Genomic DNA, 17,021 nt, shown 5'->3' with positions numbered 1-17,021 from the left:
ACCTGCTGATGCAAACAGTCTGAATACACCAATTAAATGACAGAGAGTGCAAGGTAGATTTTTTTTGAGGAAGATTAGCCCTGAGCTAACATCTGCCACTAATCCTCCTCTTTTTGCTGAGGAAGACTGGCCCTAAGCTAACATCTGTGCCCATCTTCCTCTACTTTCTATGTGGGACGCCTACCACAGCATGGTTTGCCAAGCGGTGCCATCTCTGCACTCAGGATCCAACCCATGAACCCCATACCGCCAAAGCAGAACGTGCAAACTTAACCATTGTGCCACAGGGCCAGCCCCACTTCTGCTACTGTATATCTGTGGGACGCCAGCCACAGCATGGCTTGACAAGCGGTGCATAGGTCCGCACCCGGGATCTGAACTGGCGAACCCCGAGCCGGCAAAGTGGAACATGCAAACTTAATTGTTGCACCACTGGGCTAGCCCCCAAAGTGGATTTTTTTTAAAAAGACCCAACTATATGTTTTCTACAAGAAACTCACTTTAAATATAGAGACACAGATTAAAAATAATTCAGTCGAGAAAGATATACCAGAAGAAAACTGGAGAAGATACAGTGATGTGTCAATTAATTGGAGAGAGTTCTGAGAAAAGAGTCTTTAGGTGATTTCGTCGTTGTGCAAACATCATAGAGTGTACTTACACAACCCTAGGTGGTATAGCCTACTACACATGTAGGCTGTATGGTATTAATCTTGTGGGACCACCACATCCATCGTTGATCAAAATGTCATTCAGTGCATGACTGTATAGTAATTGAGATAAAGCAGACTTTAGAACAAGGAAAATTATCAGTGATAAGGAGAGGGTTTTTTTCTTTTTGACGAAGCTTAACCCTGAGCTAACATCTGCAGCCAATCCTCTTCTTTTTGCTGAGGAAGACTGGCCCTGAGCTAACATCCATGCCCATCTTAGGAGAGGGTTTTTATAATGAAAATGATAAGGGGGTTAATTCTCCTAGTACACAACAAGCCTTAATGTGTATGCACTTAGAGTGTCAAAATAGATATGGTAAAAACTGATAGAAATACAAAGAGAAATAGACCAATCCACTATTATATTTGGAGACTTCAATACCTTCTGTCGGTAATTTATAGATCCAGTAGGCATAAATTCAGTATGCAGAATACAGTTGAATTAAAAAGCAACATTAATCAATTGGATCTAATTGATATTTATAAAATATTTCATCCCAAAACAGCAGAATACACATTCTTCTCGAGCTCACATGGAACATTCACCAAGATAGACCACATTCTGGGCTATAAAACAGACCGTCACAAATCACACAAAGTATGCTCTCATACCACAATGGAATTAAACTAGAAATCAATAACAGAAAGTTAGTTGGAAAAATCCCAATATATATATACATGTTGCCTAGTAACCTTTTAATAACTCCCATTGCATCTGCAACTGCTAGCTTCTCCATTGAAAATTATGTTTCTTACAAATATCTGACACTATTCCCTATGCTGATTATTATATTAGACTTCCAATTCAGTGTCTAAGGGAATAATGTGGACTGTGCATGTGTTTGGGTAAAGACGAACAGAGCAGTGAAGATGGGGAACCTGACAGGCTCACCTTTTTAATGCAAAGGTAGGTGCAGGCAACCTCAGCTTAGCACACATATAATTTTTTGATTTGATAGTGTTCAGTCTTCAGTCCCTGAAAGGTAAAGTATTCATGTGCAATTCTTGAAGTGTACATCATTTAGAACTGAAAGCCTTAGGCTGATTAAAATCTCCTGCCTCTCATATAAAATATTAGGCGTCTCAAGACACCTTCTGATTAGAAGGTGATTTCCTTTATATTAAAACAAATTTCATAAACATTTATGGAGCACTTACAATGTATGGGAAAATAACTGGCCCAGTTCCTTTATGAAAAAGAGATTCAAAGATAGCTGGGAACAGGGTGAGAAACACAATTATATAATACCATTAGCATTATGATGATATTAACACCCTATGTTTGTATAATGCTTTGAAGTGTACAACGTGCTCTCATGTGAATTGTCATTTCATTGAATTTACAGCAACAAAAGTGAATGAGGGACAGAAGTGGGATGAGACTGGAGATAAAGGAGAACAAGGACTTGTTAAGTAACTACTGCATGTTAGTCGCTGGCCAGCCATTCGTTCATCATCTATTCAAAAAGAATTACAGAATAATTGCTATGTGCCAGTAGGAGCTGGGGAAACAATGATGACAAAACTAAGTCCCTGCCTTCAAGGAGTTTACATTTGGAGCAAGAGGCAGAAATAAATAGATACATAATGACAGGCAGTAAAAAGTGCTAGATTATCTCAAGTAAACCCCACTGCAAAGCAAGGCATATGCTCCCCATTCTATGGAAGAAGATGCTGAGATGCATAAAAGTTAAATTGCTCAGGCCCATCCAGCCAAAATTTAAAATACTTGAATCTCAGTTCAAAGACTATTGTCTTTTGAACAAGCCGCCTCTAAGTTTCATAATGCAACCCTGAGGTTACAAAATAGACAATCCACCATTCCATCCTGATCTGACATCGCACCTGATAGTCTAGAACCTTCTAAAGTAATTGACCAGAAGAGAAAGTGGAACTGTATTAATTCAAAAGAGAAACCAGCAGTAAGTAGCTTCAATCTCAGTTTCTAGAGACCTGACTTGGCTGGTCCGAGGCTCTCTATATGATGCCTCCAGCCAACGTCTCATGGAACTGTAACACACTGAGAGAATAATTAGAATTCTTTTCCCCACACATCTCTTTCCTTAATAAGTCACCTTTCTTAGGACAATTTTATGGAAATGGAAAAGAAAAACACAAGAGGCATAACATCAGAGCTCAAATTAATGAGGAAAACCTTTTACTTCAAAGTGTATGTTAATACGCTTTTTCTAATTTTCAAAATCAGAAGCCATTTAAAATCTATTTTAAAAATTAGATTACCAAAATCCAAATACCCACAGATAATAGCTGCTACTATTGAGGTAGACATCTTTCCAGACTTCTTTTAAACATATAGATTTTGGGGCCTGCCCAGTAGCGTAGAGGTTAAGTTTGCATGTTCTGCTTCAGTGGCCCAGGGTTCGCCAGTTCAGATCCCGGGTGCAGACATGGCACCACCTCTCAAGCCATGCTGTGGTAGGTGTCCCACATATACAGTAGAGGAATATGGGCATGGATGTTAGCTCAGGGCCAGTCTTCCTCAGCAAAAAGAGGAGGATTGGTAACAGATGTTAGCTCAGGGTTAATCTTCCTCACAAAAAAAATAGATTTATTTGCAAAAGTAACAGTATGTGATACAGTCAGCACTTCAACCTATCACTAAAAAGGACTCTTACCACATCTAAGAGTAAAGTTCTACATTATCAATTTTGTTGGCTGAAAATACTGAATTATTCTATTGTACAGTAACTTATTGAACAAGTTTTATATATCAGATATTAATCTAAATTCTTATTTCTTATAATCTGTACTGTCACAAACTTTCTTTGCACTTATGGCATTAAGCACTTGATTTATTAACTGTTTAGCATAAATTCCTAAGATAGAATTCCTGAGTCAAAGGACTTGCACATTTTAAGTTTTGGCACATATTTCAAGAATGACCCCAGAAAGTTTGTCCCTCTGTACACTCCTACCAACCATATATCTCCTTCCCCATATCCATGCAAATAATGGGTCGTTTAAACATTGACCAATACTTCAGGTGAAAATTGATATCTCTTTGCAATTTTAATTTTCATTTCTTTGCTTAATAGTGTAATTGAACATCAATTCATATATGAGCTGACCAACTATATTTCTCTGTGAATCATGACCCACTTTTGTTTTAAAGTATACATTTCTCACTGAATGATAAAAGCTCTATTTATAGCAAAAGTAGTAAACTTATTTTGTATTATTTTTTACATACATTTTCCCAAGTTTTTCATTCATTTTTAGTTTTTAACTTATTTTTAATGCTTTTGAAACATGGAAGTTTCATATTTTTATTCAACCAAATCTAATAGTCTTTGGTAATCTTTGGTGTAATGCTTACAAAGTTCTTCTCAACCCCAAAATTATAAAAAACAATTACTTAAATTTTATTTGAATATTATAATAAATTTGTTTTTTTGGCATTTGTATCATCAAGATGACAAACTCTTCAGTCTTCCATTTCAAGTTAAAATGTGATGTAATTTATTTTGGCTTATAACATCCATCTATAAAAAGAAATCAAACATCCAACCACAATTAGAATTAGGCTGTTTCTTTACAATACCTTAATCATTAGTTAAAATTAGAAAGCTAAAGTAATTTTTGACTAGACCTAGACCCGGTAAAGTTCATGTCTGGACTTACAGATGTACACAAAAACGCATTTCCAAAATGCTGAGTGCAGCATTATTTGAAAATAGTAATGAGGGCCCAACTAGGCAAACTGAAGGTGGCAATGTATGATTTTTGTGGCCCCTCACCTCCTGTAGATTCTACAAGCCTGACTCCCAATGCTACACACCCATCCTTAGTTTCCATATTACCTTTTCAACCCCTGTCGGCCAAGACTGCTATGATTTCCTGCCTAGCGCCCATTCCAATCTTGCCTTCATAACCAATGCTTGTTCTGGACATGGCTGATTGCCTTATACCTATGAAAATCAGTCTCTACCTTAGTAACCAATGTATTTACCCATCACGTCTACAAAGGATTAGGGAGATCTTACAGCAACAACAGCAAAACACGTAACAAAACAACAAAATATAAGTAGGAAACTGTTAAGAGATTACAATTGAGAAAGTATGGAGTAGGAAATTAACCCATATATAGGTTTTTGAGTGTATGGAAGACAAAAGAGAAATGGCCCAGTACGTAGTCTTCATTGTCTAAGAGGAAGATCTTACTGGTCTCCTAGGGGAGCTGTCCCTGACACTTGGGTCTAGGACAAATGTTTCCCTTGGAGTTTCAAGTTGGGAAGCTAATATATCTTGCCCTCAATACAATCCTAAGGTGGGCTCTTCTTTGTAGACACCTTTTATAAAGGGAAATAACATAATTTGAGTAGCTTTCTGTTGTTTGCTAGGTGGCAGTAAAAAATTCCAGAATACCACCTCCAGGTACTGTGTTATGATGGGATATTAAAGTAGGATTCTTATTGTATCATATTAAAAGAACCCTTAGAGAGGAAATTCACTTTTCCACAGGAATTAAATGGTTCTAATGGTGAAATCAGAAATCTAGGAAAATCAACAGAGAAGATTTTTATTTAAGAAGCTTTCTGCATGTCTGAACTCCTCAAATGAAACCATAAAATACCCTCAACTGTAACAGAACCGAAAAAAAGAAATGCCACTAAACAGGTCATTTGCAGGGTGCTTTATTATGTTTTTATTTCAGGGATTGTGCTCTGTTCTTTTTTTATCTAGTCTACTCTCTTTTTTATCCTATTTTCTTCAGATATGCTTCCATTGCTTTGAATGCCAAAACTGTTTACTTTCTACTGTTGAACTGGCTTTGGGTCATCTCAGCTATTTGAATTTTTAAAAATTATCTGCAATATGAGAGTCCTTGGACATACAAATATTCATATTTAAGAGAGTTTTGTCCTCTGATGGCCAGATATCTGATTTGAAAAAACCTTACTTGCCAACATAGCAACAGAAGAAAATCCCTGGAATTTGAGGTTATATTTAATCCCAGGTTAAAATTCTCTATCTTTGCAAGAGTTTAACTGTTTTAGATTCTACCTATAGGTGAGATCATGCAGTGTTTGTCTTTCTGTGGCTGGCTTATTTCGCTTAGCATAATGTCTTCCACTCAGAGAAGCAGAGAGTAGGATGGTGATCACCAGAGGCTTGGGGTAGAGAGAAATGGGAAGATGCTAGTCAAGGGATATGAGCGGTACAAAGTTTCAGTTATGCAGGGTGAATAAGTCTGGAAATGTAATGCACTATAGTTAACAATACTTTATTGTATGCTTGAAATTTGTTTAAAGGGTAGATATTAAGTATTCTCATGACAAAAATTCAAAGAGGACTCGGAAAATTTTTATTAAAGTTATGTATCTTTCACCAATCCATAGACTGATTCTAGAAAAATAAATACCCTTCTCCATTCACCCCTAAAGTAAGGAGGATCAGATTAAGTCACCACTGAGGTCTGGAAGTTTTAATGATGAGTTTGTTTGTGATGATTTCATGTGCTCTGAATAATGATTGCAGCTCTACACTCAACCAAGAGCCTTGTGGACCAAGTGAGATCCAAGTGTCTCAGAGCACATGGAGGAGTACTTATGAGGGCCTGATTCTTCTCTCCTGTATGAAAGGAGATGAGGATTAACTAGTCAGGCTACTTAATTAACTGTAAAGTTAATCTACCCACTATAATTCTGATATAGCAAAGTAAGCCCCACACTCTCTGATCTGGCAGAATGCTACAGTGGAAAAACCTCTGGAGACTGTTAAATAAAAATTATTCACCAGACACTTGTTAAAAATGGCAAGACAGATTTTATCCAAGACTGTTGCAGTAGAGGTCAAGACTATTGCAATAGAGGGGAGAGATTAAGCTCAACTGCAAATACAATGAGGAGAAGTTGGGATTTATAGCCAATGAACAGAGGGAGAGGGTCAGTGGATAGAGAATTACTAAAGGGAGAATGCAAGGATAGGGGGATTCTTGCTAAATTGGCTTAACAGGATTCTTGCTAAAGACAAGCCAAGAACTTTGATACAAGGAGTTAGATGTCTAGGGTGGGGGTTGAGAAATTTGATCAGATATCAAGGGTAGGGGCTTCTTGCTAAACTGATTTAGCAGGATTCTTGCTAAAACTGAGTTTATCCAGGAAAAATGTGTAAGGTCGAGGTTGACACCTAGTTGAGAAGAGGGCTCAGAAGGGCCTAACTAAAATCTCGTCAAGAAGGGAGTCTCTGTCAAGTCAGAAAAATTATTTGGGTTCAAATCCTTGATTTGCCACTTATTAACTTTGTGATTTTGCAAATGTGGGAAAGTCATTAACTGCTCTAAGCTTCAGTTTCTCCTATGTAAAATGGAGATGATCATAACTACCCTACAGAGCCCACAGAGACACCACAAGAATCAAAATCAAGATGAAATGTTGCAGGTGAAAGCTTTTAGTAAATTATAAAGCTTTGCATACATGTAAAGAAGTTATTCCTGCAGGATAGAAAATAAGCCATGGTCAAATGACCATAGCCTTTCCATCTCCCTCTAGTCAGAGTAAGGACATAGGAGTGTGATGGTTCTTCTTGTCAACCTAGGGTTTTACAACAAGAAAGGAAAATCACCAGGATAAAGAGTTTCCACACAATGAAAAGGGAGACTCTAGCACAGTTTTTCTGAGTAGTCGTTATGATCTGGATACTTGCAAGAGCCTTATAACAATATATGATAAATGATATTGCCGCCTCATGACTGCATACTCCTAATCCTAACATATCTTCTCCTAAGGTAGAGCTAGCAGAGGGTAGTCCCCATCATGGGCCAGAGCAACCACACCACTGGGAAGGAATTTGTCTTCCTGGAACTCACTCGCTTCCGGGAGCTAGAGTTTTGCTTGTTTGTGGTCTTCCTTGCTGTGTATGTAACAACTGTGCTGGGTAACGCACTCATTGTGCTGACCATCACCTGTGAGTCCCACCTCCACACTCCCATGTACTTTCTCCTGAGGAACAAATCAGTCCTGGACATTGTTTTTTCAGCTGTCACCGTTCCCAAGTTCCTGGTGGATCTTTTATCAGAGAGGAAAACCATCTCTTACCATGGCTGCATGGTACAGATCTTCTTCTTCCACTTTGCTGGTGGGGCAGATATTTTTTTCCTCTCTGTGATGGCCTATGACAGATACCTTGCAATTGCCAAACCTCTGCATTATGTGACCATTATGAGGAGATCGATGTGGGTGGGTTTGGTGGTCGCCTCTTGGGTGGGTGGTGGTTTGCACTCAATTGTCCAGATAATTCTCTTACTTCCACTCCCCTTCTGTGGTCCCAATGTCCTAGATGCCTTCTACTGTGATGTGCCCCAAGTGGTTAAACTGGCCTGCACTGACACCTTTGCTCTGGAACTCCTTATGATCTCTAACAATGGGCTGGTGACACTCCTGTGGTTCCTCGGGCTCCTGGGGTCCTACACTATTATTCTGGTGATGCTGAGATCTCACTCTGGGGAGGGCCGGCACAAGGCCCTCACCACCTGCACCTCCCACATCCTGGTGGTGACTCTTCACTTTGTGCCTTGCATTTACATCTACTGCCGGCCCTTCACTACACTGCCCATGGACATAGCTGTGTCTATCAATAACACGGTCATCACCCCCATGGTGAACCCCATCATCTACACTCTGAGGAGCCAAGAGATGAAATCAGCCATGAAGAGACTTCAGAGAAGGATTGGGTTTTCTGAGAGCAGTAAACTGGGGTGAGCAGTCAGATTGAGATGGAAATCTAACTCTGATTAATTTCTCAAACCACTATCCTGGGAGTAAGAGACAGCTATCTCTTTTCTCCATGGTCATTTCTCTACATCCTCATAGACGCTTAACTCTATTAGAGGGAATATAGAAACAAAAAGAAGAGATGAGGTTGAACAACATGAGATATTGGGCTTGCAGACTGGGGAGAGGAATGAGGTATAAGACTAAAATCAATAACCTAATGCTATTTTGTTGTAATCTGTGACTCTCATGCCAACATACTTTACCTCACTTTTACCACCTGTAATATGGAAATAACATTGTCTCCTCACAAGGTTGCCAAGAGAGTGAAGAATTACAAATGTTGAGAGGATGATAGCTGCAAAAATTAGTATTGCTCCTGGAATTAATCAGGCATACAAACGATTTCCCTGTTATAATATTCCTAAATGTGCATATATACAGAATATGGATGTATTTCTTTCTCACATGCTTTCTCTAGTGTCTCTGAGATTTCTCTGCCTTCTCTGATTATTCCCAGTTGATTATTAAAATCACTTCTTGATTTAATATTTTGAGTACAGAATCTTCAACATATTTCAATATATTTCACTATTCTCAGATCCCTTCTACAGATTTTCTCACTCAAATTAATCTCAAAAGTACTTGTACAAATTGGGGCTATATCTGCACAAAATCCACAAAGATAATTTATTTTTTGTTAACTTAAACTTCTTTATTCCCTCTATCTTCTCTCCACTTCACTCCCAGGGCTTTTATAGCTGGAGCAAAACTATAGTTTTGTCTATATATGCACAGACAATTCAAGATAAATCACTGGTAAAAAAAAAATACCTTTTCACACGCTCAAGATCCATTTTTTGTAGCAGGAGAGAAAAGAAACACATTGTAGGCAGGGCCATTTAGGAATAGCCACTGGGTCTTCTTTGTAATCCACCTCTCTCCAAAGAGGAGGATTCTAAAAATGTAATTATGTAGAGAGACAATAAATCTCCCTTCTCTCTTTATTCCTGCTTCAAATTCTACCCTTCAGCCTCCAAAAGTCATTAAAAAATTGGCCAAGAGGAATAAGAAATCTCAGGAAACTTCAACATATAGACCATTCTTTTGAAATTGTTATGATGCATTAATACTTGCAAAATGCTCCTAGTAGATGACATACATTTGTGATTTTCTCTGAGTCCTACAAGACAGAGACATTGGGCCAAGACTCTTAACCACATGGCAGTGCTTCTCAAACTTTTTAAAATTATTGCCCCCCCAAGGAGCTTTATTAGGTATTTTTACTAATTGCTTTCCCACAAGAAAATGTAATACCAAAGATATACTGTATATCTTTTTACACACCAAAGATCTTTGAAGGACCACACATCATTGCAATATCTAAGATTTTTTGGCTACCAATAACCAATTTTTGCCCTCTTGGTCACATTGCCCACACTGAGAATGAATGATAACATGGCATTAGATATTTCTATTAACATGTTTCCCCGAAATTCAAAGAATCACAGAATAAATAGCATATGTCTTCTGGGGCCTTGCAAGAATTTGGAAAGCATAGAAATGTGGGCATCTTTGTTTGTGTGTGTCTGTAAGTGCATGCATATGTATGTGTGTGCACATATGCGTGGATTTGTGTCCAATAATGACTTGGAAAATATTTAATAACTCCCACTGGAACTCCAACACTGTCATAAGAATGTCCATTCTATTTCCACACTCAGATATAATAAAATTCCCTTTGCTAATTCTCATATTAGGCTTGAGCCTAAGGGACTACTGTATGTGATAGGGATGCTTTGGGACCAGATGAAGAGCCATGATGATGTAACTCCCTGAGTCTGCCCTTTCCAATGTGAAGTTTTAAGAGAAGATACCGAAGTCTAATGTAACTAACCTGCAGAAGGACTTCAACTTCTAACATGATATTTCCCCAGAACCATACACACTGAGGCCCAGCTATCCAGTCTCAGATGGCATAAATTCCAGCTTGGATACTGAAGGATTTGGGTAAGAACATTGAACTGTCAGAGTGTGAGACATTGTGGATTATACATGGATAGGATGTGCATGAAAATGTACCTAGTGTATAAGATATTGCAAAAATAGCTGACAATTTTAGTAACGGAAAACAAAGAAGTAGATTTTAAATACTGGAAAAGGAGGAATGTCTCCTTAAGAAGAAGGAGCCACAGAGATGGAGTCAGCATGGTAAAAGAGAAAGCAGCTCGTATTTGATGGAACAATTGAGTTGCATATAAGGAGCAGATTTTATTCTAGCTTAGGGTTTGTCCATGGGATCATGGAGCCTCTTTCCACAACATTGGTGCTTCCTTAAAAAACATAATCTTAACCTCAAATTATCTTAAAAACTGTGGAGGTTTCAAAGGCAACCCTATTTCCATACACTGCCCATGACTCACTGGGTCTCTTTAGCCTTTGATCCAGAGCCTGTCTTATTCCTGAACCCAATGACCCAGAGCTGAAGGCTCAAGTCCACTTGGTTAATTCATGCAAGTTTATGGAAACAAAAATAGTTAAGTTGGTTCAAAGAGAAGTTGTACTTCTATTGAATCGCATTTTATTGCTATTCAATAGAATATTCTACATATGTCTTCATAAATAACCCTCATGATAGGCAGGTCAGATTCTGTTTTCAGGAAAAAGGGAAAGGAATCAAGTTAATTGAATGTCCACTCTGATCTTGGTACTTTACAAACATGATCATAGTTACTCCTTATGCCACCCATTGAAGTAAGTGGTATGCTTCCCAGTTTGCAGAGGAATAAATTGAAGGAAAATAAAGAACTTGCTCCATGTAACAAATGAGGAAGAGGCAAAATTCCAACCCAAATTTGCCCTACCTGAAAACTCTTAACATTGCCCTACACCACATCACATTAGATTGCCCTCACATTTTACAACTGAGGATCCAAGGAACAGAGAGGCAATGTGACTTTCTCAAGGTCACAGAGGTGTTTTATAGCCTGGATCAGAAAACAAATCTCTATCTGGCATCCCTCAGGCCATGTCAAAGATGTTAACAAAAGAGTTTCTTAGCCTGTGTTCGTCAAGATCCTTCTCCCTCGCTCACATTCCAATGCCAATGCTTATAAGTAATGATGTGCACTTACCAGCTAGATTTATAAATTTAAGAAACATTTATTGAGGGCCTGGCCCTGTGGCCGAGTGGTTAAGTTCATGCAATCTGCTTGGGCAGTCCAGGGTTTTGCCGGTTCAGAGCCAGGGCATGGACATGGCACCCCTCAGGCCACGGTGAGGCAGCATCCCACACAGCACAACCAGAGGCACTCACAACTGAAATATACAACTATGTACTTGGGGGCTTTGGGGAAAAGAAGGGAAAAAAAGAAAATTGGCAACAGATGTTAGCTCAGGTGTCAATCTTTAAAAAAGCAACAAAACATTTATTGAGCACCTAACGCATGCCCCATACTAAGTGAAGATTTGATGATATTAGGATGGATGAAATACTCAGCAGACAGGATGAACTTGAGGTATAATAGGGAAATTATAGCGTGCTAAGGGAAAAGAGACATATAATTAGAAGAAACTGTTAAAAATACCAGAAGAGAAGTCAATGCAGGGAATGAGTCACAAAGGGGTGTCAGGGAAGTTTTCACAGAAGAGGAGTCTCTGGACCCGAGCGTCGAAAGGTCAGTGTTTGTGAAGACGGATAGATGGGAGATTCTGAGAGTAGGGAGGATACGGTAGGTAGAGGGAGCAACAGGATCACAGATCCAAAGGCATAAGAATGTGTATAACATTTAAACACCTGAAACAGAATCAAAGGAAACAGGGCACTAGATAATATCGAAGATGGAGGGAAGTCTTAGATGCTATAAGAAAAGTTTAATCTTTATTCTATAAGCAATAGGGAACTACTAGAAATTTTCCAGCAAGGGAATAAATGGTCTCATTTATGACTTGTGAAGATATTTCTGCAAACAACAGAGAGGATGAATTAGAGAAAACTACACCGAAGAAAAGGAGACCAGTTACAGAACTCCTGCAACAATCTGAGGAGAAGTGATAAAGGTTTAAGTGAGGATGAGGAGAATGGGACAAATTGAGAGAAGTGAAAAAAGTAGTACCCTCAGGAGAGTTTTAACAGTGCCCAGGTCTCTTGCATGTGGGTGGCTCAATATAAGTCTTTTGGATAAAACATACTGCCTATCAGTACATGCTGTGGAGGTAAGTGTGTCCTCAGAGACTGAATAAACTGGGAAAACAAGACAAGTCATCAAATTCTCCAGAGCAAATGAGAGGCAACATGTGTTTTGGGCTTATTTATCCACATAGTTTTTCAAGACTCTTACCTTCCCAAAGTTTGTTTTTACACAGACCAATCATGATGCTTCCCAGTTGGGCACTGATCTGGACAGTGACCATCTATCAATAAGGTAATGCCAGGTGATTCAGGCAGATGCTTAGGCTGAGGATGGCTTTTACCTATAACTCTGAGTTAACTTTGTGACCACTGCCACCATCATAAATCTTCTTATAAATTATTGAAATGACATGGGCTGAATGTCAAAGTCTAACTCCATCACTAGCTTCCTGCGTGATCTTATACTTGTCACTTGGGCCTCTTAAGAACTTTATTTTTCCTTAATTGATCTTCAAACAACCAAGGGTTGCTTACTCCTGACTCATACGGGAAAAATACAAGGAAATAAAAATCCTCTAAGTTGGATCTGCCCCTTCCTCCTCAGCCACGACTCTATGGTAAGAGAACATACCAACCCTCAGGGATGGGAACAACCATTGCTTCCATCTTGTGTTTATTTTACTCCATCAGAAAGTGAAAATCGCAAGCTCACTAGAAACTGTTTATCTTTTATAGGAAGGGCACAGGAGGAAATTCACATTTACCTGTACTGCCTACATTTCTGTGGTAACCTTGAATTTCATGCTCGTTCTCTATGTATGCATGTCTGGACCTTTGTGAACATAATCATCTCCATCACCATCTTTGTCAACTTCTTTGTGTTAAATTCATCATTTACCCTTGACCTCTTAGTATCTATGAAATGAAATAAAACATTGAAGAGAAGATGTCATTTCTGAAAGGTCTAAAATTCCATTGATGGAAAGAGGAAATTGAGGAGCTAATAAAACTCACCACTGAAAGTTCTGTAGAGTGTTCCTTACACAAATTATTCATGGATTTATATATTTTGAAACTGGCAGGCAGTGTGGTATAATGGAAAGATCCTAGAACTAAGAGACAGAAGAAAACTGTTACTTTTTCTCTGCCACTGGTTTTCTGAATTACTTTGGAAAATTGGCTTATACTTATTGATTTCAGTTTTGGTATTATTAAAGTGGGAATAACAGCTTTCTCCCTAAACTCAGAGGGATATTAGGAAATTTTATTGTAATTAAGTGTGCAGTAGCTTTTAAAACAATAATATGCTGTTCAAATTGACCCATATCATCTTGTTACTGAAAGGCATTTGAGGGTTGATTTATTCCAATGGCTTTTAAGCCATAGAAACAAAGTGAAACTTGAATAAAATCAGAGCTGCTCTGATTCACGAAGATGTAGGGAACCCATAATTCCTTCCATAAAGCCTTCCTTAGATCTCTTCCTCAGCAACTTCTAGGGGTGAACTTTAAAAGATCACAAAGTCCCCAATCAAGTACGGTAGGAAAGCAAATGATCTAGCTCAAAACTCAACTTGTACTAATGAGGGAACTGAAGCAAGTAGAACTGAGTGATTTCCCTGGTAACACAGCTAGTTCATGAAGAATAAGATATATTTATGTATGTTCATTTTCTGTATGAGGTAAAACTTTGATTTCATTACCTAAGTAATATTATTTCTTTCCAAGCTGTACTTGGAGGAGGAAATATCATCCAATGGCCCTGAGAAATCATACCAGGGTGTCTGAATTCATTTTTTGTGGCCTTACCCAGTCTCAAGAGTTAAGCTTGCTCTTATTTTCATTTTTAGCTGTGATTTATGTAACAACTGTGTTAGCAAATGTTGCCATCATGGTCACTGTGACCTGTGAGCCTCGCCTTCACACCCCCATGTACTTCCTGCTCCGCAATCTCTCTGTCTTGGACATCTGCTTCTCCTCCATCACTGCTCCGAAGGTCCTAGCTGACCTTCTTTCAAGGAGAAAGACCATCTCCTTCAACGGTTGCATCACACAGATGTTTTTCTTCCACCTCCTCGGTGGAGCAGACATTTTTTCTCTCTCTGTGATGGCCTTTGATCGCTACATGGCCATCTCCAAGCCCCTGCACTATGTGACCATCATGAGTAGGGGGAGATGCACTGCCCTCATTGTGGCTTCCTGGATGGGGGGCTTTGTCCACTCCATTGTGCAGATCTCCCTTTTGCCACCCCTCCCCTTCTGTGGACCTAATGTTGTTGATGGCTTCTATTGTGATGTCCCGCAGGTGCTCAAACTCGCCTGCACTGACACCTTTGTCATTGAGCTTTTAATGATTTCCAACAATGGCCTGGTCACTACCCTGTGGTTTGTCCTTCTTCTTGTGTCATACACAGTGATCTTGATGATGCTGAGAACTCAAACTGGAGAAGGCAGGAAGAAAGCCATCTGTACCTGCACAGCCCACATCACTGTGGTGACACTGCACTTTGTGCCCTGCATCTATGTCTATGCCCGGCCCTTCACTGCCCTCCCCATGGACAGAGCTGTCTCCATCACCTTCACTGTCATCATCCCTGTTCTGAACCCCATGATTTACACCCTGAGGAACCAAGAGATGAAGTCATCCATGAGAAGACTGAAGAGAAGAATCATGCTTTCTGAAAGGGGATAGCCTGATTACAGATTGTGGATCAAGCTGCAAGAATATAATTGAGATATTTTCTTAAAATATTAGCTGTCACATATTGTCATGCCTCAACCATAAATAGACGAGTATAGCAAGATGGCACAGGCACAAAGGATCAGCTACCTGGCACAACGATATTGAGAAGGAACACCAGCAAGAAATTAAGCAGATAGAACATAGTCCTTAAAGAGCAATTGACAGCAAGCAGGGCACAAACGTGAAATACTGTAGAAGTTCTTGGTGTCCAGGCAATGGGATGAAAGATAGGACTGTGGTGTCCAGACATGCAGTAGGCAACAGGGACACAACCATTCAGTATGTGTAGAGACTTAGTTTTAAGGATCTTCATTGTCTTTCACTCCCTGTGACTTCCTAACAGTTGGATGTGACCTAGAACTTATACGGTCTTATTTTTAAAGCTCCAATGTATGCCTACAGCAAGGGTAAGAATCTGGAACTACCTGTCTAACTGTTCATACTATTGCCTCAGACATAAGTTAGTTTGACTAGTTGAAAAAGGAAAAGCTGTATCTAAGGCAATAAATATTTTTTTCCTATGTGCACTTCTTTGTCATTTCCCTTACCACAGTGCATTAAAGAGCTCCAGAGAACTTAGCAGATCTAATTCTCCATTATATTCGCAGTGTCTAGAAAAGTGCCTGACCTGTAAGAAGCTATTAGTGTTTGTTCATTGAATTTGTGGCATGGAAGGAAAGGAATTTATATAAGAGTATGACATCAGTTCTACTTAATCATGGTTTTTAGAATTTATTTATTTATTTTTATTGAAGTAACATTGGATTATAACATTATAAAACTTTCAGGTGTACATTAAAATATATTTCAAATTCTGTGTAGATTACATCATGTTCACCACCCAAAGACTAATTACGATCCGTCACCACACATGTGTGCCTAATCACCCCTTTTGCCCTCCTCCCTTCCCACTTCCCCTCTGGTAACCAGAAATCCAGTCTCTGTTGTTATCTTTTTGTTTGTCCTTTCTTTTAATCTTCTACTTAAGAGTGAGATCATAGAGTATTTTACTTTCTCTGTCTGACTTATTTCACTCAGCATAATACCTTCAAGGTCCATCCATGTTGTCACAAATGGCCAGATTTCAACATTTCTTATGACTGAGTAGTATTCCATTGTGTATATATACTACATCTTCTTTATCCATTTGTCCCTTGATCAGGACCTAGGTTGCTTCCAAGTCTTGGCTGTTGTGAATCGTGCTGCAATGAACATAGGGGTGCATGTATCTTTATGAATTTGTGTTTTCAAGTTCTTTGGATAAAGACTCAGCAGTGGAATAGCTGGATCATATGGTAGATCCATTCTTAATTTTCTGATTTCATAATTTTCTGAAACTCCATACTGTTTTCCATGGCAGCTGCACCAGTTTACACTTCCACCAGGAGTGTACAAGGGTTCCCTTCTCTCCGCATCCTCCCCAACATTTGCTGTTTCCTGTCTTGTTAATTATAGTCATTCTGACCAGAGTGAGGTCATATCTCATTGCAATTTGATTTATTTTTCTCTGATAGTTAATAATGTTGAACATCTTTGCCTGTGCCTGTTGGCCATTCATATGTTTTCTTTGGAGAAATCTCTGTTCAGATCTTTTGTCCATTTTTTAATTGGGTTGTTAGTTTTTTTATTGTTGAGATTTATGAGTTCCTTCTATATTTTGGGTATTAACACCTTATATAGGGTTTGCAAATATCTTCTCCC

The 17,021-nt window shown here is 38.9% G+C and overlaps 2 protein-coding genes across 2 annotated transcripts; both read left to right on the top strand.

Annotated features, from left to right (window-relative positions):
* Nucleotides 1-7,489: 7,489 nt before the first annotated feature.
* LOC138916848 (olfactory receptor 4D6-like) lies at nt 7,490-8,434 on the top strand. The gene has a single exon (XM_070230452.1). The coding sequence runs from the start codon at nt 7,490-7,492 to the stop codon at nt 8,432-8,434; it is 945 nt and encodes a 314-aa protein (XP_070086553.1).
* A 5,899-nt stretch (nt 8,435-14,333) lies between these two features.
* On the top strand, nt 14,334-15,269 carry LOC138916847 (olfactory receptor 4D11-like). Its single transcript, XM_070230451.1, has one exon. It carries the CDS (start codon nt 14,334-14,336, stop codon nt 15,267-15,269), a length of 936 nt encoding a protein of 311 aa, XP_070086552.1.
* Nucleotides 15,270-17,021: the final 1,752 nt, after the last annotated feature.

Source organism: Equus caballus, chromosome 12, assembly GCF_041296265.1.
Source record: "Equus caballus isolate H_3958 breed thoroughbred chromosome 12, TB-T2T, whole genome shotgun sequence".
Lineage (NCBI taxonomy): Eukaryota > Metazoa > Chordata > Mammalia > Perissodactyla > Equidae > Equus > Equus caballus.
Note: the sequence above shows the minus strand (reverse complement) of the source record. Positions and strands in the feature narration are given on the sequence as shown.

Excerpts from the sequence above, each read along its gene's own strand:
- LOC138916848 (XM_070230452.1), top strand. The coding sequence starts at position 7,490 with ATGGGCCAGAGCAACCACACCACTGGGAAGGAATTTGTCTTCCTGGAA.
- LOC138916847 (XM_070230451.1), top strand. The coding sequence starts at position 14,334 with ATGGCCCTGAGAAATCATACCAGGGTGTCTGAATTCATTTTTTGTGGC.